At 49.8% G+C, this 25144-nt stretch overlaps 1 protein-coding gene across 2 annotated transcripts; it reads left to right on the top strand.

Moving 5' to 3' along the window:
* The first annotated feature begins 1773 nt into the window (after positions 1–1773).
* On the top strand, positions 1774–24086 carry WNT5A (Wnt family member 5A). 2 transcript variants are annotated; one of them, XM_004419831.3, is made up of 5 exons: positions 1774–3118; positions 9076–9209; positions 10415–10665; positions 15288–15580; positions 19292–24086. In XM_004419831.3, exons 1-5 carry the CDS (start codon positions 3113–3115, stop codon positions 19748–19750), a joined length of 1143 nt encoding a protein of 380 aa, XP_004419888.1. In that variant the 5' UTR covers positions 1774–3112; the 3' UTR covers positions 19751–24086. The 2 variants fall into 2 exon arrangements, with proteins under 2 accessions (XP_004419888.1, XP_004419889.1); XM_004419832.3 differs by lacking the exon at positions 1774–3118 and adding an exon at positions 8575–8667.
* The last annotated feature ends 1058 nt before the right edge of the window (positions 24087–25144 follow it).

Genomic DNA, 25144 nt, shown 5'->3' with positions numbered 1-25144 from the left:
AGCAAATTCTCAAGTTAATGGCCCTTCCCTCCGTAGGAATAGAATCATCTCAGCTTGCAGCCTCCGGGCACTCGGGTGCCCTGTGGATTCGGCACTCTTCTGGGAGCTCCATTCTTAGCCGCCTCACTTCCTGCTACTTCTCAGTGCCCGGCGCGTGAACTAGCGGGGCATCATCTCTGGGTGCCTGCCCAGGAGGCACGTGTGCTCTCTCGGCCAGGAGAATCCCAGGCTGCAGCCTCAGGGCAAAACAGAGTGTGAGAGAGAGAACTGCGGAGGGACGCTGCCCAGGGGCGATTCGCCTGGCAAAGACCCTTCTAGTTTAGATCCTCGCCACCCGTGGGCAGATCTCAAGCTAGAATGAAAAATTGGAAAAAGCCCCCGAGTCGTTAAGAGGTCAAAGCCTAGAGAGGGTGAGAGGAAAGGGGACTCAGGAAGTGAAGGGAAGATGTCCCAAGGGGATCTTTGATAACCTTGAGCTCCCCCTCCTTAAGACTGCGTGCGCCCCTGGCGAAGAAAGCGAGCCAGAGGGAGCAAGGGCATCCCTTGCAGTTTGTGGGCAGCCCACGCGGCCATTTTGGTGCGCCTGGCAAAGGACGCCAGGGCTGGGGAGGGGTCCAGTCAGCCGGGACAAGTAAGGGACAGGAGGGGACTGCGAAGGATGAGACAGCGTGGCCCGAGCCTCTCCCTGCGCGCCCAGGAGTGGGAGTGGGGGGTGGAAAGAACAAAACAAAACAGCCATCAACCCGAAGTACCCAGGCTACGGATTTTGCGCCTTAAGGTCAAGTGCATGCCAGATGGATGGCGGAAATTGAATCCTGTGTGTGTGTGTGTGTGTGTGTGTGTGTCTTCCACCTTGGATGTCTGGAGGATGGAGAGGACTGAGAACAAGAATTGCGCTCCGGTGTGAGGCACTGTTCGGGGGTGGCGCCCCTCGGGTGCTGGAGGTGGGGGACACACATCCACCAACCCCGCCCCGTCGGGGTCCCAACAACCACAGGTGTCTGGAGGTGTTTAGAAGTTCCAGTGCCGGGAATCCGGTTTTGCTGAACGTGCAAGCTTCTCACCAGAGGGCACCCGCCAAGATCCACCCAGCAGTTTGGGCGCATCGCGTACGGATCGCAGCCAGATGCTCAATCGCGCACCCCAGTCCCCAAATCTACTAAACTGGAGGTGTTGCAGGATGTGTGCGCCTACCCTCTTCTCTAGCCCCGTCGCTTAGGGACCCTCCTCCAAGGGTAAGAATGGGGAGGAGGTCCGCCAAGTGGTTCGGTGGCAGGGCAGCAGCCCCCAGTGCAGCCCCAGTGGGAGCGGCTTGGGACAGGCGAGCTAAGGGGTACAGAGAAGTTGGGGTTCAGCCTCCCGCGTGTCGGCGGCTTTGGAAGGAGCGCAGACAGCCAGGCGGCGGTCAGGCAGCGGCTGCGGAGTGGACCTCTCTCTCTCAGCAGATGCCTGGGGGATGGGGAGCCGAGAGAAGGGGGCTCGATCAGGGAGTGTATCCCACCCCCCCCGCACCCCAGCCCGTGGTACGGCTTTAAAATCCTGCGGAGTTTGTCATAGGCCGGCCTCACCACGCATGCGCAAAGGAAAGTTGAGTTTTTCTTTCTTTTCCCCCCCTTCCCTCTCTCTTTCCAGCCGCCTTTGGTTCTGCGACTTAAAAAAAAATTTTTTTTTTTTCTCTGAGAACACCAGGGGAAAGAGGAGTCCGGAGAGAGGGAGGGAGAGAGTGAGGCAGTTGGCCAGGAGGGCCGGGGGGTGGGTGGGGGGGACGCGGTCCCTGCGGTCGGTCAGTCTGTCTGCGGGGCACAGGATCGCGTGGAAGGCTGCTGCGAGCTCCAAGGCGCCGCCTCCGCCGCCCAGAGTCCGGTTCGGTGCGGCCGCTGCCGAGCGAGCTCCTCCCGCCGCCGCCGCCGCCGCCGCCGCCGTGCCCCGACCGCCCGCCGCCCGCCTGCTCTCTCTCCCGCCCCTCCGGCCCCGGCGCCAAACGAGGAGGTGGGCAGCCGCGCCGGCCATGGACCGCCGGAGCTGAACAGCCGCCGCGGAGACCCTCGCCCTCGCCCCTCCCCAGCCCCACGCCCGCGGTGCCCTTGCTCCTCTTCGCCCTTCGTCCTGGAAAGGCGGGGAAAAGAGGGAGATTAACCCGAAGAGAGGAAGAAGGGGGTGGGGAGGGGGGAGCCAGTGTCTCCCCTGGGGCAATCGCCTATCGCCGCCCGAACCCACCGTGCGGCAGAACGTTCGGGGACGACTTTTACCCATTATGCGCCCCCCTTTTTGCCAAACCCTAAAATGAAAGGACAAAAGTTGGCGCTGACTTTTGCAGCTCGGATGGCGACTTGTGCGTTTTCAGCGGCATCTCCCGGAGAAAAAGCCATGCGCGCCTGATTGTTCTGTGGCCCCAAAGCTGCAGTGGGGGTGTGTGTGTGTGTGTTTGGGTGTGTGTCTGTGTGTGTACACAGACGTCCACACACTCGCGGCCGCAGGATCAGCGCCTGGAAGCAGACGTTTCGGCCACAGACTTGGAGAGGAGGAGCTGGAGATCAGGAGGCGTGAGCCGCTGGGAGTTTGCAGAATCCGTGGTGTGAATGAACTGGGGGCACCTGGGCGCACAGAGCCCCCCCACCCCCCGCCCCGGGCCAGAGTTGAGTAGTGGGGCATATTTTTTCACCCTCTTGTGAAGAATTTTTTTTATTATTTGTTGTAAAGTCTTTTGCACAATCACGCCCACATTTGGGGTTGGAAAGCCCTAATTACCGCCGTCGCTGATGGACGTTGGAGAGGGAGCGCCTCGCCGCGGAACAGTCGCCTGCGCGCCCTCGCCGGACCCGCGGCTCCCCTGTTGTGCCCCGGCCTGGTCTTGTCCCTGCTGCCGGCAGGCGGGCTTCGGCGCCCCCTCGGTCTCTGGGCGCATCCCAGCGTTGTTGCAGCTCGGGCCCCCAGACTCGGGCGCCACTGACCGCTTCGGCTCCGATTCCCTGCGCCTGCCTGACGCGCCCAGGAGGAGCCCGCAGCTCTGCGCCGGATCGTCCCCCCAGGCTTAACCCGGTCGCTCCACTCGGATTCTTCGGCTGCCCTCACTCTGGTGGCGACTTCCTCCCCGCGCCCCCTCCCCCTCGCCATGAAGGTAGGTGTTCTGTGCGCCGCCGACGCTCGCTGCTTTTTTTTTTTCCTTACATTTTTTTTCTTTTGGAAGTTAACTGAATCCCACCAGCACCCCCCCCTTCCTATCCCTCCATTTCTCCTACCGCCTCGAGAGACTGGAACTCCCGCGTAGCTGGCAAGGACCCCTACCCCTTAGTCCCCCCCTCGACCGCGCACTGCCTCTGTCTCCCAGGAGACCTCTTCTTGTCCCACCAAACGTTCTGCAAATCTTTTCGATTTGGGCGAAAAGATGGGGAAGAGCCAGGGCAGAAAAACTGAATGCGGTTCACGGACAACTTTTCTTTTGCTCTGAGAAACTCGAGTGTAATTTATTATGTATGTTTCAGTAACGGGATAATGATTCAATTCAACAAATATTTACCAAGCGCCCACTGCGCGGGCACCAAGAGGGTGTGTGGCCGGGCCTCCGAAAGGGGTAGGGGAATCCTTGGTTGGAAGATCAGGCAGCCGGACTAGGGGCCGACTACCCCGGAGCAGCGCACCCCCCGCCCTCTGCAACCAGAGGCCAGGTTGCAGGCTCGTCGAGGCCAGGGAACCCAACGCTGCACGCCCTTTGCCTTTAAGAGTGTCTGGCGGGGGGCCAGCGCGCACCCCGGTGCGGGGAGCAGGGTCGCGTTATTAGCATTACTAGCCGCCACTGGGTGAGCTCCGGCACTTTGCAGCGGTGATGGGGGCGGGGAGTGTTGGCAGTGGTGGCTCTAATCCTGTCCGCTGGGAGAGCGCGCCCTGGCCCCCTGCGCGGAATCTGCCTTCTCCTTTGGAAACATTTGGGCCTCCGCTTTGGGAGAGCGGGAGGGAGGCAGTTTGTGAACTCTTGTTTGTTTTAATTGTCAGTTGTATGTTAAAGCCGAGTCACACACTCCGAGGGTCACCGAGAGTTCACTTTTACGAAAAGTTAACATTTCTTCCTGCAATATAACTTGCTATTTTCCAAACAACTTTTCCTCTCGCTGTCTTCCAAGCTTCGATCCTTATTTCCATTTTTCTTGATCTCTCTCATTTTCAGTTTTCTAGCAAACAAGGTTGGAAATGGAATTGAGTTTCCTAGAAGCAGACAAATCCCACCTTTCCCCCAAAACAGGTTTCAAAAAACCAAACCTGGAGACCCCGCGGCCTTCTTTTACTTTGCAATCCCAGTCTGGCATCGAAGCCCGTTCTTTTCTCTCGTCTTTCTTTCAATGGACAACTCGCTGTTTGGAGGTAACTTGGAGTCAGCGGTGGGGTCGCACCTCCTCAGGCCCTGCCCTCCCGCCAACATTCACTGCTGCTCCAGCCAGATGCGGAGACTTAGTTTCTAGCCTCTGCCAGGGGAGTTCCGAGGAGGCAATGCTGAGAGCGCGCAGGCGATGGAGAGGCAGTGGAAATTGTTGTGTGTCCGGGTGTGTGGATCCCTGCCTCTGTGTGTGTGGGAGGGTGGTAAAGGGTCAGTTCTTGGGTCTTGGACATATTAGCCTTAGTCCCACCTGGACCCACAAAGGAGGACCCTCCCCAGGAGGCCCGGCCCGAGTGTCCCTTGTCTTTCCCTCCCTTCATGGGAGCGCTCCGGTGCAGAAGGGGTTAGTTAGCACTGTGCGCGCAGAGCTCAGCTCTCCCTGCTGCCTGTTCATCCCCGCCATGCGGTGCCGGCTGCCCCCTGTTGGCTGGCTTGAGGTAGGACGCCTAGGAGTCTGTTCCTTGGAGCAGACGGGCAGCTGCTCGCCTCTCCCTCCCACCTCTGGCGCTCCGCTCATCCCTAGAGACCACCAGGTTCCACCCTCCCGGGAGAGACCCTCCCAGGCCCCCAAAGGCACTGCGTGGCCGCTGCAATACGGAAGGGGCCATGGATCCCACGCAGCAAATTGGGATCGGGCGAGTGGAGGATGGGTTGCTACCTCTTTTCCTGGCCGCTGGAACAGGAGCGTCGCCCTAGGAGGCCTTGGGTCCGGCCTTGACACTCTTAACTAGTTCTCTCTGTGGTTGAGGAAGTGTTTCTTTCTCTCTCTCTCTGCCTCAGTTTCTCCATCTATTAAAAAGTGGAGTTGAAACTGCCTCTGAAGAGTAGGAGTTGAACTGATCTTTAATTTTCTTTCTTCTTCCACCGGACATTCTGCTCTTCCTCTGGACAGAATTGAGAGCCTGTGCTGAGAGAGTTAGACATCCTGTATGAGAAGGTGTAAGTGGTGTGTGTGTGAGAGAGAGAGAGAGAGAGAGAAAGTGTCTTACGGTCTGGAGAGCCTTGTCCTGGGGACGGACGAGAGGAGGCAGGGAACAGAAGTAGACTTGGCCACCATTCTTCTCTTAGAGACTCCCTGTTACCGGACCTGCTCTCGGTTCTGAGTCGGGGCAGAGGCTGCTGACGTTCCTTGCATTGATTTGGGCTCAAGAAGGTCGCTCCACTTTCTCTCCCCCGACCCCAACACGCACGGCGCTGTGGATACATCCGGGCTATGTGGGGCGGCCGCGGCTCCCCTGCGCCCCGGCTAGAGGCGTGGGGGAGCGCTAACTCCTCGTCTGCTCCCCGGAGGTGGACCTCCTATCGGCCTTGGCCGGCTCGTCTTTCATCATCCGCTCCGGCTTCTCCTGGCATTCCCCGGGGCAGGATGGCCCAACTTTGTGACTGCAACTGAGTTTTTCTCCCGCAATTTTCTCCATCTCTCTTCTTGCTTTAGGGAGAGATCACAGTGGGAGAAACGAAGTTTATTTCCTATAAAGAGCTGGGATTCTTGGAGTTTTCTATCCTTTTCGCCACTGCGAGCCCAGGTCAAACTCACTTCTTCCTCCTGGTTGGTCTCCCTCATCATTTCCACTCTCAGAGACTTGGGGGGCCCTGGATGCAAAGAGCCTAAAGGAAGGGGATGCTCAGACCGAGTGAGGTAGCGCTTGTGGCCGACGGTCAAGGATCTTCGCCCTGCCTTTGCGAAATTTTTCTTTAGGGGCCGCGGGCCAAAGACTTGGGTGCTGCGCGGATTTGCGCGCGCGTTCCGATGCCTTCTGCGGCCGCGGGACGTCCTCTAACCAGCGTGACGGTTTCCTCTCTCTGACCCGTCATCACCCCCGGTCCCCACCCCAGTTGATAAAGAAGGGTTAGGAACACCTCTAGTCCAAGGCTTTGGAGGAGAGACTTATTAAGCAGCCACTACTTGAGCTGCTCTGGGTTGGAAACAAGCGCGCACGAACGCCCTACCCCCACCTCATCCCTCCCCTGCGCTTGAACCTCTCAAATGCCCGCAACCCTCTTCCCCGTCGCACATTAGGAACAGATTCCGAGGATCCTTACAAAGTCGGCTTTCTAGGGCCCTGAAAGTATTCGAAAACATTTAGCCCGTTTTTTGGTAAACTCAGCTTTTGCCTAGAACTTTTGTTTTACCTCCGGTGTAACAGTCTTCGGAGAGGTCTCATTTCGTACTGTTTTTTCGGGTCAGATCTCTTGGTAAATAGGTAGGAATGTTTACCCTACAGAATCGATTTATTTATTAGTGAGTTCGCCGTGGGTTCCCTCAATCCCTCAAACTTGTGGGGCCTTTTCTGGGTTGCGCGGGGATTGGAGCGGGAAGCGAGCCAAGGTGTTTCCGGGCAAGCGCACGGGGTTAAGTGGAGACGCTACTCGCGGGGCTCTCCTGCCGGATTCCCTTTGGGACACCTCCGGCCCAGCCCCAACGTGGAGCTGGGGATACCCGAGTCGCAGAGACCCAGTGGCCCAACCCCGGTTGGCCCCAGCTCTGGGAACGAGTGGACTCTCCCCGGGGTCGTCGGGCCGAGAGTGGGTTCAGTTTGTGTGGCTTCGCCTCTAACAAAGAGATCCGCTGTAATCCGCCGAATCTGTTATCAATTTCTCCGCTGCCCGCGCCCCGCCCCGCGCGCCCCGCCTGTCGGGAAGCTTGGAAAGTGCGCGCGGCCAGCAGGGATCTCCGCCGCGGTCTCGGAAGCACGTCGGAGCGTGTGTGTCTGTGCACGCGTGTGAGTGTGTGAATGTGCATGAGTGTGTGTATGAGTGTGTGTGCGCGCGGCCTTGGCCGCCGATGGGGAGAGTCGACTTTGCAGCCTGGGCCGCGCGTGATGGCAGACCTCGCAGCCCACCCCCTCCCCTGGAAGAAACTTGACACTTAGGGCGGGGGTGGGGAGGGAGACCGAGCCTTCTCTCTCCTAGGCTGGGGAAACCCCACGTTTCTATTCTCCAGGATGCACCCCCAGCTTTGCTGCGTTTTGGGGAGCAGTAGGCCAGGGGAGCGGAGTCCTGGTTAGCGGGCACTGGGGACCACATAAGCGTTTCCTTTCAAAGAAGCCCCGAGGTGTCCGGGCCAAAAGGGCGGCTGGCAGGGAAAAGCGGTGGCACGCTCCTGAGCCTCTTCACGTTTCCACCGCTGCCTAGGTCCCCTCAGTCTCTTTTACGGCGCAGGTTCCAGGCCAGGCCCTTCCGCCGCCTGGAGGATGCTCATCTTTCCTTTCCCGAGGAAGGGGCTCCCTCTGGGTCTGCGGGCGGCGCAGCGCGGCCAGGTTACGCTTATCAGAGATGTAAAAGGGGATTTTGGAAACCCGCTCCTCCCACCCGCACCCGCCACTGCCTCGCTCCGCCGCCTACAGGTGAAGTCACCGGTGGGGAGGAACGGCAGCGGAAGCTTCCAAAGCCGCCCACTGTCCCCGAAATTCTTCACGACGGGAACCTTCGCCGCCGGGGTCCTCTGCGCCCTGGAATCCAGGGGCTCGGCCGCGGCGCAGGAGCCAGCGCATCTCTGGCCCCGCCGGGGGCTCACTTGCACCGGTTCTGGCCTTGCCCTGCACCCTCACCGTTCGGGACTGACCGAACCGAGTCTGAATTGTGCCGGAGGGTGCAGAGGCGGTGTTCCAAGGCCAGGCTCACAGCGCCGCAATGGCGAAGTGGCCGACAACTCCAGACCAGGACCAAAGGAAACTGGAGTCCTCCTTGCTCCCTTTCCCCTTTCTCCGTGGCAGCTGCCCGGAGTGGAGACAGGAGGGAAGGCGGGAGGGAGAGTGAAAAATCAGAATATGGGGGTGGGGGGGCAGGGAAGGAATCCTCTCCCAATACAGCGGGACCCCCTTCTTTCACGGGGTGCCATCCCGTCTCTAGGGTCCACTGAGTCCGAGGAGGAGCCGCAGGCAGGGGAAGGGGCACTGTTTTCCGGTTTCTTGGTTGGGAGAGCAGATCTCTCTCCCCATTATCCCCTGTGTCCCCCATCTCCTTTTCCCCACTCCAATCTGGTTTAAGAGCGTCCAAAGGAAACCCGGGCTGCCCTTCCCCCTCTGGAAGTGGCTTCCTCCAAAGCGGCCCGTAAACTGATTATGAAACATACGATGTTAATTCGGAGCTGCATTTCCCAGCTGGGCACTCGCGCGCGCTGCTCCCCGGGGCCTCGCCCCCCACCCCCTGCCCTTCCCTCCCGCGTCCTGCCCCCAGCCCCCACCCCCGTGCCGGCCACCCCGCCTCCTCCGCAGCCGCCGGCAGCGCGCTCCACTCGCCTTCGCGCTCCTCTCGCCCATGGAATTAATTCCGGCTCCACTTGTTGCTCGGCCCAGGTCGGGGAGAGGACGAGGGTGGCGGCGGGTTCCCGAGTGAATTCCCAAGGAGGGACCGAGCACAGCGCGAACTAGAGGGGAGCGAGGGGGTGCGGGACGCGAGCAAGCAGGAAGGAGGCAGCGCCTGGCACCGGGGCTTTGACTCAACAGCATTGAGACATGTTTGTAATCGCTGGCGCGCCCCGCGCGCAGGATCCCAGCGAAATCAGATTTCCTGGTGAGGTTGCGTGGGTGGATTAATTTGGAAAAAGAAACTGCCTATATCTTGCCATCAAAAAACTCAAGGAAGAGAAGCGCAGTCAATCAACAGTAAACTTAAGAGACCCCGGATGCTTCCGTTGTTTAAACTTGTATGCTTGAAAATTATCTGAGAGGCAATAAACATCTGCTCCTTTCTTCCCTCTCCAGAAGTCGATTGGAATATTAAGCCGAGGAGTTGCTTTGGGGACGGCTGGAAGTGCGATGTCTTCCAAGTTCTTCCTAATGGCTTTGGCCATATTTTTCTCCTTCGCCCAGGTTGTAATAGAAGCCAATTCTTGGTGGTAAGTTCATTCTGTGTGCATATTCCTTATTTTATTTTATTTTTTTAGGATTAATTTGTATAATGCTGCAGTATTTAAAGCTGAATCGTGAATTTGGGTTCATTTATTTATTACATATCTATATATATTTTATTTGTATATATTTTTAAATTAGAATTTTCTTTTAATTTGCTGATATTGTAAAGCTTATCTTTAGCTCCATAGGGAATTGGAACCTATAAATCTAGACCTTTTTCTATGAGGCCCTTGTTCAGATGTATGCTTGTAGTACATCATGTAATAAAAGGGAACCAAAATTCACTTCTCTAATAATTGTAAGCCTATCTATAAAATTTACTTTTTGCCACCTCTGGGTAGTAAAAGTGATTTCCAACTTTTATTTTCTGTCACTTGAGGTTATTAACCTTCAGGGTCTGAAGTAGGCAGAGTTCTAGGAAGTCAGCTCAGCTCCAAGTGGGGAAGTATTTGGGCTTGAAATTTGATCAAAAGGAGGTTAACTTGAAGTAGTCAAATGTCCCTCAACGAGGGTTTCTTTCTGGTAGGGGCCTTGTAGATAGACTGCAGTATATCCAGAGGATTATTTTTGACGGCCTTCTGGATATTTTTTCCCTGTAAATGAACAGCGTTTTTCTGACTGTCAAACATGACTTCTGTTCACTGGATACCCCGTCTTGGGTCCTTCACAATCACATAAGGAGCCCTTTTAAAATATCCAGAACATGGTGAATTTTCTTCAGTCTGTATACTTGTCCCACTGTTCTTCCATCAGTCAAAAGGAACTGCTATCTCCTGCCTGTGTCTAATTGTGTCTGTTTTTGGCGTTCATACATTTTAAAAACAGATCAGTCCAATTTGTGGGGCAAAGTGAGTCACTTTCTCTAATGTCAGAGGCTTGAAACCGCCGTTTCCCCCTTTTCAAGGGGATTTCGGAAATACTGGTTCAAATATGGCAACAGGGCCAGGGAGGGAGTGAAAACTCTAACTGAGGAGCCAGATGGCGGGATGGGGACTACACAATACCTCCGTTTTCTGAGTGGAGTTTAAACAGAGGAGTTTTATGAAGCCCTTCTCATACTTTGTCATGAGGACAAGCAGGAGAGAAAAAGCATCTGTGTGCTTAAAACTATGTATCGCTGACATGCTTTCAGGGGGCCCACCTCGAGAGTTCACGTAAATCTTGAATGCACATCTCCCCCCCTTTTTAGGTCGCTAGGTATGAATAACCCTGTTCAGATGTCAGAAGTATATATCATAGGAGCGCAGCCTCTCTGCAGCCAACTGGCAGGACTTTCTCAAGGACAGAAGAAACTATGCCACTTGTATCAGGACCACATGCAGTACATCGGAGAAGGTGCGAAGACAGGCATCAAAGAATGCCAGTATCAATTCCGCCATCGGAGATGGAACTGCAGCACCGTGGATAACACCTCTGTTTTTGGCAGGGTTATGCAGATAGGTAGGAAACCATTTAACATTTTTAAATATATATAAGCTTTTCTCCTAGAAAAAGGCTTTAGTGTTTACTTACAAACGTGCTAAGGAGGGATTCTTCTTCCAGCAGGGTGACAGCTCGGGGATTTTTGTCATTATTGTTACTGGTATTACTTCCTGTCCCCACACCTGATTATACGTTTTGGACTTCTTTAACCAAATCAGAAGGGGAGCATCAAAGACACCTTCATTTTTCTGAACACTTAATTTTTCTAAAAAGCATTTTGCTTAAAATAGAAGCAGAACTTTTATTTTGGTTTTTCAAAATTAGATGAGGAAAGCTGACTCATTTATATCATTTTAAACTTCAAAACTCTCTTAACTGTTAGGAGTTTCCTAACAAGTCACAATTCAAATGGCCCAAGCATCAAACTAAAAATTGTCATCTTTCAGAATGCTGGATATGTTGGAAGAGAATAAGGTTTTAATTTTCCTAATAAGGATGTTTCCTGAGGCTATAGAGATATATATGTTAAAAGCTTTATTTTTAGTCCCAGAAAGAATTTTAATTAGAAGTGATCCAATTTACATTTGCGATTTTGGCAATTGAGATAAAAGCACATGCTTCAGATCTCAACCTAGAAACTTTAAGAAAAAACTAAATGTGTCGCCCACAGTCTGATTCTTTATTTTAAACGCATTGTTGAACTTGTTATTCCATTCAGGGAGGAGGTGGCATTAAAACTGGGCTAAAGGCAAAGAATTTGGAAAATCAGTTTGCTTCTGGTTTGGTTGAATAGCATAGGATACTGTGTGACAGATGTGTCCTGTGCATGTTGTCTAGTGTGAATATTTTAGGTCTCTTTACTTTTATGCAGACAAGCCCTTATAATTAATATGACTGCAGTGACTCCTAAAATAAGAAGCAATTTATCAAAGCAATTAACTGTTTATACTGACTGAAGATAAAAAGTTGGCTTAATATCCGTCACAGATGGATAAAATGCTTTTTAAAAAACCCTGAAAAGTGCATTCATTGAGAACAAAAAAGAGTTGTCAGTGGATGTTTGAGCCAAGCGGCTTCATAAACTAAAATAATACAGGACTGGAAGCGGGTCCTCTAACTGAATAGGAGAATGGTCTGCAGCCTCAGTTTCATAGGGGCTTTGTCCTTCCTGTTAATGATTACAATGTGCTAATGTATATACTGGGATCTGAATCTAGGAGTTAAGCTTCAGGAACACAGGAGTTTGCCCTGAACGTGGGCTGCCTTCCTAGTTAACTGGGGGTGGCGGAGATTGAATTCTCCTGCATTTTGATATTGTTCGTGAGCTAAAAACTTTCTTTTTTTAGCTATATTGGAATGGTAAGTTGTCAGCTTCCCCCCTCACCTGTGCCTTGTATGTTCCCCCTAAACTGCCTTCCTCTCAAACCCTGGGACCACTTTTTCACATGTAGATGAGTTAGCAAAAATAATGCACCTCTGATGGTAACCAGGAAGAAAACCAGCAGTTGGAACTTTTTCTGTGTAGTCACTGGAACACAGCTTTGATTTAAAGTCCTCTTCTCATCTTCATACATAGCCTGTTTGGGGCCAAAATGTTCAGAAGCTATCATTTGCTAAGTGGATTTGAGTTCTGCTGGAGATTTATTTAAAATGTGGTCCAAGATTCAAAGAGCCTGCTTCCTCAGGAACGAGCAGAGCCCTTAGTACAAAAGCCTGTATTTAATCGTCCCTTGCAAGTACTCTCTCTGGTCCTCAGCTGTGTGGCGCTACCATCTGGGCTGATGGGAAGTGGGTGGGAGTGGAACCTCCTGACAGCCTCCAAGGGAGCCCTCCGAGATACTATCACCACGTCAGCTGATGTCCTGGGAAGATGAGAGCACAGAAGGCATCTCCCTTGCCAAGTGTTCCCTCCTGCCTGGGGTCTCAGAGCAGAAGGCTGCTGCTGGGCAGCTTGTGGTAGAAAACTACAGGGCCTTCTCTTTTTTATTTATTTAAGAAGAAGAGATGGAGAGGAGAAAAACCAGAATAGATTTTTATAGAAGAGGGACATGGACGGAACCCGAAGCGTGGGGAAGTTACTTAGCTTTCGCTTTGCTATTGAAGGGTATGCCTGAAGAGAACGAGCTAAGGGAAAATTTCCAACACCTTTGATGCTGAAACGTGTGTGTGTGTGTGCCCACTGCAAAGCCCTTAGTACCCCAGGGACAGGGAGAGCCATTCTTGTCTGTGAGAATCTGACCCTGAGACCCGGCCAGTGTCTGAGAAACTCAGGCTGCCACCTTCAACTCCTCCTCCATTCACTTTTCTAGGATGCCACTTCCCTTGGAGGCACTGTACACCGTCGCCTTGTGGAGGGCCCACTCGTCATTTTGGAAACTTTCTCGTTTTTCATCATGCTACCCTTTTCTTCCAGCTTTTGTCTCCATCTCTTCTTTGTTTCCGCGCTGTGAAAAGATACATGAGAAAGGCACCATTTTTAAGGAGTGTGAGGGTCCGAGTAGATGTCGATTTCACAGGGAGGGAACCCTAACTGAACCAGCAGTATTCTGTCCATGATGACTGTATCCACAGGCTATTAGCCAAAGAGCACTTTTCAAACTGACATTTTCCCTGCAGTGACCAATTAGCTTAGAGATTTCTACCAGGTTTGTATTCTGGGTCAAAAAAGGAAATGCTCAAGATAGACTTAAGAAAAAAGCAGCATTATTATGTTTTGTATAAAAGCCCTTTTATGCTCTGTGTACTCACAGGACAGTGTCTTATTTTCTTCTATCTCCAGAGGATTGTTTATCTCTCTTCCTCTAGCTACCTCCTTATTCTACAAGTCTCCCCTCCGGGGCCGCAGCATTTTCTGTATTATCAGTGTTAATCCTCAAATAACTCCCTAGAATCTGTCTGCTCTCATTTCTCTTCACTCCCCTGATGTTCTCTGCCTCTCTAATTCGAGCTAGATAGATGTAACACCCCACAGGAACTCTCTGGATCCTCCTGCCAACCACCAGCACACTCCTCAAGTTACTCATTTTTTAAAATGTGGGAGGGAAGGTCTGTGGTAAATCGGAACCATCGCCATTCCTGGGAGGGGGAATCACAAATGGCTGTGGATTGAAGTGTGGAGCAGAAGTCCAAGAAAAGGGCGGCCTGCTGGATACTTGAACTAGCATAGCCATCCTCCTGCCCAGTCGGACTGGCCCTTCTGGTGTGGGCTGAGTCCTGTTGTCAGCTGTTCTTATGCCACCTCCCCCTCCCCCCCCTCCCCCCCAAAAAAGATTGTTAGCAAGCTCTTTAAGTGTAGGAGAAACCGATTCTGGTACAGAGATTTCAGTGCCAGAAGGGGCCTTTTTTTCCTAGGCATCTAGTTCAATACCCTTATTTTATAGTTGAGGAAAGCGAGGCCCCTCTCATCCCGCCCCCCAGGCCCTGCTTCAGCTGGCTGGGTGTTAACCCTTTCTCCCTCATAGTACAACATTTTTATTAAGTGGCTTCTTGTTACATGTAGAAATGTCTCCATGTACGAGTGGAAATGAAGGTAGTGGAGGATCCCTCCATTTTTCTCCCTACAAATAGGGCTTCTCTATAACTGTTTCACAGAGAGATATTCTTTATACGTTTTAGGGAAGGAGAAAACTTTTCTCCTCTGGGTTTGTGTATTTTTTACAAGTTTTGGGAAGGAGAAAGCTTTTTTTCCTTTCCCCCTTAGATATTGTGCCTTTTTCCTTCTTGCTGTTGTTCTGACACTCTGAGGCAGAGGCTGTTGGGGAGTGGCAGAAGTGGCATTAAAAAACAGCAGGCTGTTTTAAAAGTAGATGCTCATCTTGAATGAGAGGTATCAGGCCAGTCAGCTTGGGATTTAAGGAAAGGAGAGTTTGGTTTCTGACTCTCTAGGAACCGGTTTAGAAATGGCCCCTGGGGAAGTCAAAGAGCCTTGTCCTGAGACAGACTTCATGCTGCATAAGGGAGGAGGGGGAAGCCAGGCCAGAACTAGTGTGGCCACAAGGGGTGTGGCTGCTGCAGTGTCTGGGTTCCATTCGGGTCCTAAGACCTTCATAGGCTCTAAGCCTGGCAAATTCTATGCCCCTGTCCTATATGTAATTCAAAATGAAAATAATACCAAACTAAGCGTAAGGAAGTCTACTCAAATTCGGAGTTTTCCCTCAATGACTTCTTTCGTGTGCTTTTTTGGAAATAGTAAGTTTGGAATATTTTGAAAAGACTAGAGAAGATCAATCCAGCACTGCTTAGAATCCTGCCTTAGGCTCTGAAATGTCAGAGCAAAGATGTCAGGGATCTGCTCCTTCTTTGTCATTTGTTGCTTCTGTGTGTTTTGGGGGATCTCGCTTGGCTTCCCCTCAAGGTGGGCCCAGGGCCTGGGTGTCTGTTAGGGATGGGGTCCTCCCCTCCTGGTTCCCCATCCAGGAGGGCCCTGCCTGGGGGCGGCACGTGCCCTAGCTGGTTTTCCTGTGCGCCCTCCCTCCACCTGCACCCCTCCCTGAGCCAGGGCTGCTGGCTCTTGGGGCCTCTCTCTGCCCTCCCCAGCAGGGCCCGGGCTGGTCTGTCTGGGGCTCTCCCTGCCCCCTCCCTGGTGGGCCCGGGGCTGGCGTGCGGGGCAGGCGCCCGGTGACCCGAGTCCTCGCCCGCAGGCAGCCGCGAGACGGCCTTCACGTACGCGGTGAGCGCCGCGGGGGTGGTGAACGCCATGAGCCGCGCGTGCCGCGAGGGCGAGCTGTCCACCTGCGGCTGCAGCCGCGCCGCGCGCCCCAAGGACCTGCCGCGGGACTGGCTGTGGGGCGGCTGCGGCGACAACATCGACTACGGCTACCGCTTCGCCAAGGAGTTCGTGGATGCGCGCGAGCGGGAGCGCATCCACGCCAAGGGCTCGTACGAGAGCGCACGCATCCTCATGAACCTACACAACAACGAGGCCGGCCGCAGGGTGAGTGCCCAGCGGTGGCTGCCCCCGACCCCGGGTCTGGGCCCCCTTCTCTTCGTCGCCTCACCCACGCCAGGCCTCTCCCTGTCTCTCTGTCCCTCCCTCTGCCACTCCCTCTCTCTGTACGTTCCTGTCTCTGTCTCCCTCTCTTTCTGTCTCCACCTCCCTTTCTATCTTTTCAGGTCTCTCTTCCTTTCTCGCTGTTTCTCTCTCTCTCTCTCTCTCTGTGTCTCTCTACCCTCCATCCCTCCCCGCCCCCCTACACAGAGGCCTCCGTGCAGGAGGGCGTGCACCCCAGAAAGGCCTCCTGGGAGTGAATCATCCCGCCTTTGCCCCCTCCAGCCAAGGTGCTCCTGCAGTTGCCTGAGAAAACTCTTTCTCTGCCTCTTTAATTAGTCCCCAGTGCAACTGGCCAGCCCAGCTCAGAAATAAAATGTTAATAACGTTCGCCCTCCTCCCTGCAAATGTTTGTGGTGAGGCTTAAATTTGGGAGAGGGAGTTATTCATCCCAGTAGGTGCCCAGCTGAGAAAGCCCTCACTCCAGCTTCCAGGACTTACCTTTCCCCGCCTTTCTTTGTCCTTGCCCCTCCTTATGTCATTAGATAGCAAAAAAAGAGCTTTTCTAGCAAAACGACAGCGTTTTTAGCAGTGTGGAATTTAAGAGGTCTGACCATCAGGCTACTGGAGGGTGGCTCTGGAGAGAAGTGAGCCCCTCCAAAGTGATGAGAGCGAACGTCCTTGCAAGCCCTCATGAGCCTCCTGGTCCTGCTCTTTCCTTTCCCTGGTGGGGATACGAAAAGTTTCCCCACAATAGTTAAAAAGACCCTTTTTTCCTGCGGTTAGACACATGGCACTTTATGGCTGCTTTAAAATGAAGGGGTGAAAACTTTTCTTAACTTTGGCAGCCTTGAAAACCAGGGCCATTATTTTTTCACAGAACCCAAGGTAGGTGCCAGGAACTTTCTGGTCAGAGATTTCACTCTTCAATATTTTGGGGTGAGGAAAAAGGAAGATAATCACAGAGTAAAATATGGAGGACTGGAAGGAGTCTTAGAACCCTCTGGTTGCACACCCTCATTTTGAAGATTGGGAAACTGAGGCCTAGAGAACACTTCATCGCCATGCAAGAAAATGAATGGATTGAGATATAAGCCCAGGCGCTTTTTTATTAAAATCATGCGTGGCAGCTCAGGGGGAAAGGGCTATAGGTTTTGGAATTAAAGAACTCTAGGTTGAAATCCAGTCTGTCTGTTCCTTTCTGTTTCTGAGCCTCAGTTTCCACATTTCCACCTCTGGTAAATGGCCATTGCATTAACTATCACTTGGGGTTATTGTGTGGGATCATAGAGTGGGTGGAACCATATGAGATTACCAATACTTGACTATTTCTGACCTACAAAATAAGAATTTTATATGGTTCAATGGAAGGTCTGACTTTAGTGTCAGCCAGTAGTAAGTGCTTGATAAATGGTAATTACTGGACATTAGGAAGCAAAGGACAGAGAGAAGTCAAAGATTATCTAGATAATTCCAGCTAACCTATCTTCTTCTCAAATTTGATGTTAAACATTTGGGGTGTCAGGGAAGGACCAAATTCTGCAGCATTTTGCCAGGTGGTGCCAGAGGGGTCAGATAATTGCTCCAGAGGGAGTGTGGCCTCTCCTTTCTCAGGCCTCCCGTTGCTGTGGTGCCTGCGGCGTGGGTGGACTCTCTCTCCATGAGCATGTCAGCGCCCTCTCTCTGGGAGCCCATAAGACCTTGCTGCTGTCCTCATAGGGACACATCATGTCTCTCTCTGCAGGCAGCGTGCCCGGTGCCTCAGACCAGAAGTGCCTCCAGGACAGAGATGGGGTTGACTCTTCTGGGCCACATGGTGCCCATATTTGGTGCTTGCATCCATCTTTGGGGATTTCTTAGACTTCTCTGGTGTAGAGAAATCATCAGGGACTTAGCAACCAAGAAAAGAGGGTCAAGGGATTTCCAAGTGGAGAGAGGGGATTTTGGAGAGTTGGACAAGCACCTTTAATATTATAATTTCACTTAACATCTGCATTTTTGAATAGTGAGTGGGTTTTTTGGTAAATTTTATAATTCGAGCAGTGAGCTGAGCTTGGATCCTGGTGGATGGGATTAACACAGAAGTCAGTTTTTCTCCGGGATAGTGGGGGTGGGGGAGCGAAGTTGGACTCTGTGCCAGGAAATCATATAAGAGTTGCCTCGAGGCATTAGCTTTTTATTTTTCCTCAAAGGGGAGCAAAGGTTAAATACGTTTGCAAAACTCTTCCTCAGACTAGCGGAGTGCCTGAAACTCTTTATGCCAAGGGAGTACACTTTAGTTCTCTTTTTAAGAAAGCCTCTTATGAATCCCTGGAGGAAGAAGGTAGCTGTTCTGGGTGGAAGCAGCCTTCTAACTCACTCTGGCCTCCAGGTTCCAGACAGGCCCCCTGCGGCATGCCAACACCACGCCAACTCTGGAGGGTCACTGGCACGGGAACTGTGGGCAGTCAGGACTATAAATAGGCAGCCGCCACCTCCCAGACTGTTGGGCACAGTGCGGTGGGGCCAGACCTGTGGGTGCTGCTACTGGGAGGCCAAGGTGACTGGGCAGGGGCCCAGGACCAGTGCCCTCGTCACCCTGGAGAAAGACCAGATTTACTGAGTGCATCCTGCATGCTAAGTACTTTCCTTGCATCTTCTCATTTTATGCTTTATAACAATGCTGTGAGGTTGGTAGCATCACAGTCCCCTTCACAGATGGAAAACGGAGGCTCAGAGAGGTGAAGCCGGTTGCCTGAATTCAGGGGCAGAGTCAAGACAAGACCCATGTCTGCCTGGGGCCAGGGTGGGTGCTCTTAGCCTAGGCATGGGGGACAGGGGGAAGGGATGCTGCTGGAAGCAAGAGTGAGAATACCTGAGATCCAGGCCCAGTTCCCCCACAATCTCGCTGTGTGATCTGTGCAGGCCACTTACCCTCTCTGCGTCCCTGTGCCGTGATCTAATCCAGTCTGTGCTATAACGCTGCTGGGAGGGTTAAATGAGATAGAGTGTAAAGGCTCTTATGACAGTGCTTGCACACAGCAGTAATAATAGTAAGTAAAGATTTGAACCTTGATCACACTTGGGCTGACCCCCTCTCAGCCCTACCATTACCAGCTGGGTGCCCACGGACAAGTCTCTGAGCATGAGCTAGGAACACAACTGCCTGGGTTCAAATCCTGGCACCCCAACTTCCCAGTGGATGGGTAAGTAACTCACCTCTGGGCCTCCCTTTCCTTCTCTGTGAAGTGGGGATGATAGCAGCCCTTCCCTCATAGGCTGGTTGTGGGGATTAATCCGGGCGACACAGGTGGGGAATTGTGAACCATCTTTGGGGTGAGTGTTCAAGATGTATTAGCTGCTGCTAATGTTGCTTCTCTGCAAAAAAGAAGCAACTGGAACAATTTTTTTTTCCTGTTCCCATTCAAAAACTGGTTGTTTATGATGATGATGTGTAATGATGAGGGGCTAAGAACATATTAATTTTGTAACTTTTTAAAGAAGGCAACACAAGCTTTCTGGTAGTGGAGAATGAGGAGGAAGTAGCCCAGCCCCGTGTTTAGCTGGTGAACATGGCTCCCTCTGGAAGGGGGAGGGGGGCTTTGTTAACACTGCCCCACCCCCTGCGTCTGCGCTCCTCCGTGAGCTGGTGCACTGACTGTCCCCGTCTCCCCACAGACAGTGTACAACCTGGCCGATGTGGCCTGCAAGTGCCACGGGGTGTCCGGCTCGTGTAGCCTCAAGACGTGCTGGCTGCAGCTGGCCGACTTCCGCAAGGTGGGCGACGCCCTGAAGGAGAAATACGACAGCGCGGCGGCCATGCGGCTTAACAGCCGGGGCAAGCTGGTGCAGGTCAACAGCCGCTTCAACTCGCCCACCACGCAGGACCTGGTCTACATCGACCCCAGCCCCGACTACTGCGTGCGCAACGAGAGCACGGGCTCGCTGGGCACGCAGGGCCGCCTGTGCAACAAGACGTCCGAGGGCATGGACGGCTGCGAGCTCATGTGCTGCGGCCGCGGCTACGACCAGTTCAAGACCGTGCAGACGGAGCGCTGCCACTGCAAGTTCCACTGGTGCTGCTACGTCAAGTGCAAGAAGTGCACGGAGATCGTGGACCAGTTTGTGTGCAAATAGTGGGCGCCTCGCCGTCCGCCCGTCACCCAGCCCCACTCCCAGGACCCACTTATTTATAGAAAGTACAGTGATTCTGTTTTTTTTTTTTTAATATTGTTTTATTTTTTCCCCCAAGAATTGCAACCGGAACCATTTTTGTTTCTGTTCCCATCTAAGAACTCTGTGGTTTATTATTAATATTATAATTATTATTTGGCAATAATGGGGGGCGGGAACCAAGAAAAATATTTATTTTGTGGATCTTTGAAAAGGTAAGACAAGACTTCTTTTGATGGTATAGGATGAGGAGGAATAACACATACCCTGACTTAGTTGTGTGCACATCTAGAAGGTAAAGGAAATATGCTTTTTCTCAACTATGGGGTCATATGGGACAGGCAGCATCCGGCTGGAGGAGGGTGGTACAATTCTATGCACGATTCAGCTTCTGTGACCAAAATGATTTGTAAATGCTGTGGTGAAAGTTGAAAGGTCTTGAGAAACAAACAAAAAAATGAGACAAACCGCGCCCCCCCACCTTCCCCAGGGGCTGCCAGCCTGAAGCATTTTCAAAATGGTAATTTAAAATGTGAGTGAGAATCTCATATCCCTCAAAGAAAAAGGTGTCTCATTCTTCTCTAACATTCCATCTGCAGATGGTCATATTCTACTAGCTACTGAAACTTGGGGAGCAAGGAGGAAAGCCCCAGAAATTACAAAAACTTAAAAACTCCTATGTTAAGACAATGATTTGAAGCTGTTATAGGAATTAGGTTATGAGATGGGAAGAGAATCCTTGAATGATTCTGGGTACTAGACTTTTTGTTTGAAGAGGGGTGGGGGAGTTTGGCTTGAATATAAAGGAAAATATACTGTCATTTTTTTTAGGGATACTTATGGTTAATGAATAATAATAATGAATAATGGAAAATAATAAATGACTTCCATTCACAGATCCTCAGCTCAAACAACAAGGTAATTGTGTGCCGTTCAGCACCGCACCAGAGCAGATAACCTATTCGAGAGAAAAACGTGAAATCTGCCCTCCCGCTTGACCCCAGGCCTCTCTGATTCCTCCATGCCGCGCCGTGCTGCTGGCCATGTTGCCGAACAGCAGCTCCACTGGGTCCCCTCTGATTGTAGGGCAGGAAAGGAAACATTAGGAGCTCCACTTGGAAAACAGTTCGCTACTTAGGGATTTTTTTTTCTAAAAGTTTTATTTTGAGGAGCAGTAGTTTTATGTTTTAATGACGTTACTTGGTTCACGGAGGTGTTGCAGCATTTCACTGTTATGATCCTGTGTTTAGACTATCGACCCAAGCTTTTCCTTTTATACTGCAGGTGTACCCTAAAACTGTTCTAGTGTACCTGAACAGTTGCATTTATAAGGGGGGAAATGTGGTTTAATGGTGCCTGATATCTCAAAGTCTTTTGTACATAACATATATATATATACATATATATATAAATATAAATATAATTATATCTCAGTGCAGCCAGTGATTTGATTTACAGTTTACTCTGGGGTTATTTCTCAGTCTAGAGCATTGTTATCCTTCATTGCAATCCAACTGGGATTTTTCCAGAAGGTTTCTGAGTTGAGCTTCGGCTCTGGCCCTGATGCGACCACACCTTGAGCATCACGAAGCAGCCTTGTTTCTGAGGAATCTAGAAGGTCTTACTCACTGATACACATGTTGGTTTGAAGATTTCTTTTATCTTCCCTGCCCCACCCTCTTTTCTTCAACCTCCATTTCTGTACACTTTCCGGAGAGGGCATTATTTGTTCATCATAGACGTGGAAATGAAGAGAGATTCAAAACTCGGGATCATTGTCAACATTTTCTCTTTCCTTAGTTCATTTTGCAGAGTGGAAACCGGTGCCTGTTAGATCTGGTAGTACCTATTTGAGTCCCTAAGGAAAATCCAGCTCATGACATAGCTAGCTAGTTTTTAAATTTTTTTAAACAAGGACACCTCTTTCCAAAAAGTACCATCAAATGTGTTCTTGTCTCAGATTTAGATTATTTTAAAAGTTTGGAAAGATTCACATCTCCTGCAACCCTCATAGGCTTGGTGGCCTTCGTATCACCTCAGCCATCTGTGGCTCTTAATTTATTGCACAAGGATATTCACTTCCCCTCAGTTGCAGTGAATTGCAAGCAAAAGATCTTGAAATTAAAAAGCACTAATTAGTTTAAATGTCACTTTTTTGGTTTTTATTATACAAAAACCATGAAGTAATTTTTTATTTGCTAAACCAGATTTTGTTCCTTTTTAGTGGTTCATGTTTATGAAGAGAGTTGAGTTTAACAATCCTAGTTTTTAAAAGAAACTATTTAATGTAAAATATTCTACTTGTCATTCAGATATTATGTATATCTTCTATGGCCTTTATTCTGTACTTTTAATGTACATATTTCTGTCTTGCGTGATTTGTATATTTCACTGGTTTAAAAAAACAAACATTGAAAGGCTTACGCCAAATGGAAGATAGAATATAAAATAAAATGTTACTTGTATATTGGTAAGTGGTTTCAATTGTCCTTCAGATACTTCATGTGGAGATTTTTTGAAAAACCATGAGGGATAGTTTAGGGTGACTACATGTCAGAATAATAGAAGAGTGGAGAATTTTACCAAAACCAAACTATTTGGAAACTTCAAAAGATTTCTGTATGTAACAAAAGGAACAAAAGGGAAATTCTCTTTTCCTATATATGTTCCTTAAAAAAGAAATCAAGCAGATGGCTTAAAGCTGGCTATAGGATCGCTCACATTCTTTTAGCATTATGCATGTAACTTAATTGTCTTAGAGCGCGTTGCTGTTGTAACATCTCAGAGAAGAAGGGAAGAGGCACATGCTTTTATTCATGACCAGAATTTTACTTCAAAAAAGTGTATTTTTGTTTACACCACAACTAAAGCACCTCTCGATTTGAAGTTCCTATGGACTGAGTGTCTCCATGCCCCTTTGAAAGTAGTTTTATGAAAAGCAAGCCTCAGTTTGCAGAGAATGAAAACTCATTGGAAACTAAAAGTTCGTTGTTAAGTGCAATTAATACGAGTTCTTGTGCTTTTCGAAAATGTACACCGAAATCTGGCTGGCGCTACACAGATTGATAGGTTAGCCCTTTGCTTTTTTTCTGTCGGGATAACCTTGTAACATATTGAAACCTTTTAAGGATGCCAAGAATGCATTATTCCACAAAAATACAGTAGACCAACATATAGAGTGTTTAAAATAGTATTTCTGGGCAAATTAAAACGCTTGTGGTTCTAGGACTCACATCTGTTTCAGTTTTTCCTCAGTTGTATATTGACCAGTGTTCTTTATTGCAAAAACATATACTCGATTTAGGAGTGTCAGCATTTCTTTTTCTTCTCATCCTGGAGTGCGTTCAAGATCTTCCCAATACAGGAAAATTAACAAAAAATTTATATATGTAGGCAGTGATGAACAGAGCCATGTTCAAAATAGTAATTATGGGCTCAAGTAAAAGGAAGACTGGTCTGAGTTTTAGTCCAGTTGATCTGCTCCGTTCTTCGAGTTGCTGACCTCCTGAGCCTGGCACTGTGTGTGTTTTAGCAGCCTACCCAAACCCTTTTCTCATACGACTTTGCCAATACCAATTTTCAGTTTGATTTTGCAAAACAGTTTTCAAGCCACTGGAATTACCAGCTATCACACTCTAGCACGATAAGTACTCCAAATAAGAGACCAGTACCGACTGACCCCAAGAGATCATTAGCAAAAACAGTCCCCAGAGACTGAGTGGTCCATAATATAAATGGAGAGACAGAAATAGAAAAGCATATACGCAAACACACACTAAGGCATAGGTCTAAAATACTGCATCGTCACTGTAAACTATACTTTTAAAATATCTTTTTAAAAGGATTTTTTAGTCTCCCCTCTCTCTATGGAATGGTGAAAACCACACGCCATGTTTTGAAAGTAAGATGATGAAATGTGTTTTTAATACAAGATACAGCAATGTAGGAATTAAAACGCAGTAAAGGAATCTTCTAATTTACCCGTTTGCACAAACTTCACACTTAAATCTGATGATTGGATGGTATTTTAGTGGAACATCATCTTGTTAGCCAACTTTAGAAAATGGATGTAGAATGATTAAAGGCTGGTATGATTTTTTTAAAACAAAAATGTATCAATTTGAATCCAGAAGGTTTAATTAAAATGCTGTCTCAGTATTTTAAAAGCAAAAAAATGAGCAAGGAAAACTGCATCTTAGACCAGTTTTATATGCAGTGTACAATTTGCTGGGCTAGAAATGAGAAAAAGATTATTTATTTTTGTTCATATCTTGTACTTTTCTATTAAAATCATTTTACAAAATCAGCGCAGTCACGTGTGTGCTTAGCAGAGATGGTGTTGACGGCAATTGCAGTTTGATGCGGGCACAGAACATGATTATGGCTTAGGGCATCCAGAAAAAAAAGTCACGTTTCAGGCATGTAGATATTATGGTCGAATCTCAAGAGTTTATTTTGTATTTTAATGCTTATTTTTCTTTTGCCTATTGCCAATCTTTCCATTTCTTATTTGTTCTGCTGCTGCTAACATATAAGAGTTGTATTAGGAGATTATTATTCAGTGTAGGCATTTAGCACGGTGACGTGGGATTACGATGAAATTCCAGGGCAAGAGAAGAAAGGAGAGGAGAGAAATAAAATAATGTTCTCGATAAACAGACTGAATCACCTGGAATATCCTGCTGGTTGATTTTTGCATGTTGCCATGGTTGCCAGCAGAGTGTTTAGATCAGGGTTTCTCAACCTCACCACTATTGGCATTTGGGGCTGGATTATTCTTTGTTGTGGGAGATTTGACCTGTGTGATGTTTAGCAGCATCTCTAGCTTCTACCCACTAGATGCCAGTAGTACCCCCCATTCGTGACAACCAAAAATGTCTCTAGATATTGCAGAATGTGCCCCAGGGAGCAGAATCACTCCCAGTTGAGAACCACAGCTTTAGATGGGAGGACTGAGGTTCTGAGCACATGGAGAATACAGACTAGCCACAGTAGGGGACTCTTACTGACCTAGCTTGACTAATAAACCTGAGAAATCCCTTGCAAGTTTCCCCGTGTAGAGTATGGAGATTCGGCATGTTCCACAGGGCAGCCCAGCTTAGAAGTTAAGAACATAGGCTCTGGAACCAGACTGCTTGGGTTCAAATCGTGGTACTGCCATTTGCTGAGTCACCTTGTAAAACCTCTCTGAGCATTATTACACCTACCTCTTACGGTTCTTATAAAGATAAAATGAGTTGACATGTTTGGAGTGCTTAGAGCAAGTTCTAGTACATAGTAAGAGCTCACTAAATGTTAGCTAGGAAGGCTAGAATAAGTCTGAAGACTAAACCCAGAAAGTGGGGGCCAGCATTGTTT

This window comes from Ceratotherium simum, chromosome 5 (assembly GCF_057802395.1).
Source record: "Ceratotherium simum simum isolate JZ-2026a chromosome 5, ASM5780239v1, whole genome shotgun sequence".
Taxonomy (NCBI): domain Eukaryota; kingdom Metazoa; phylum Chordata; class Mammalia; order Perissodactyla; family Rhinocerotidae; genus Ceratotherium; species Ceratotherium simum.
This window is presented reverse-complemented; position numbering and strand designations above follow the sequence as displayed.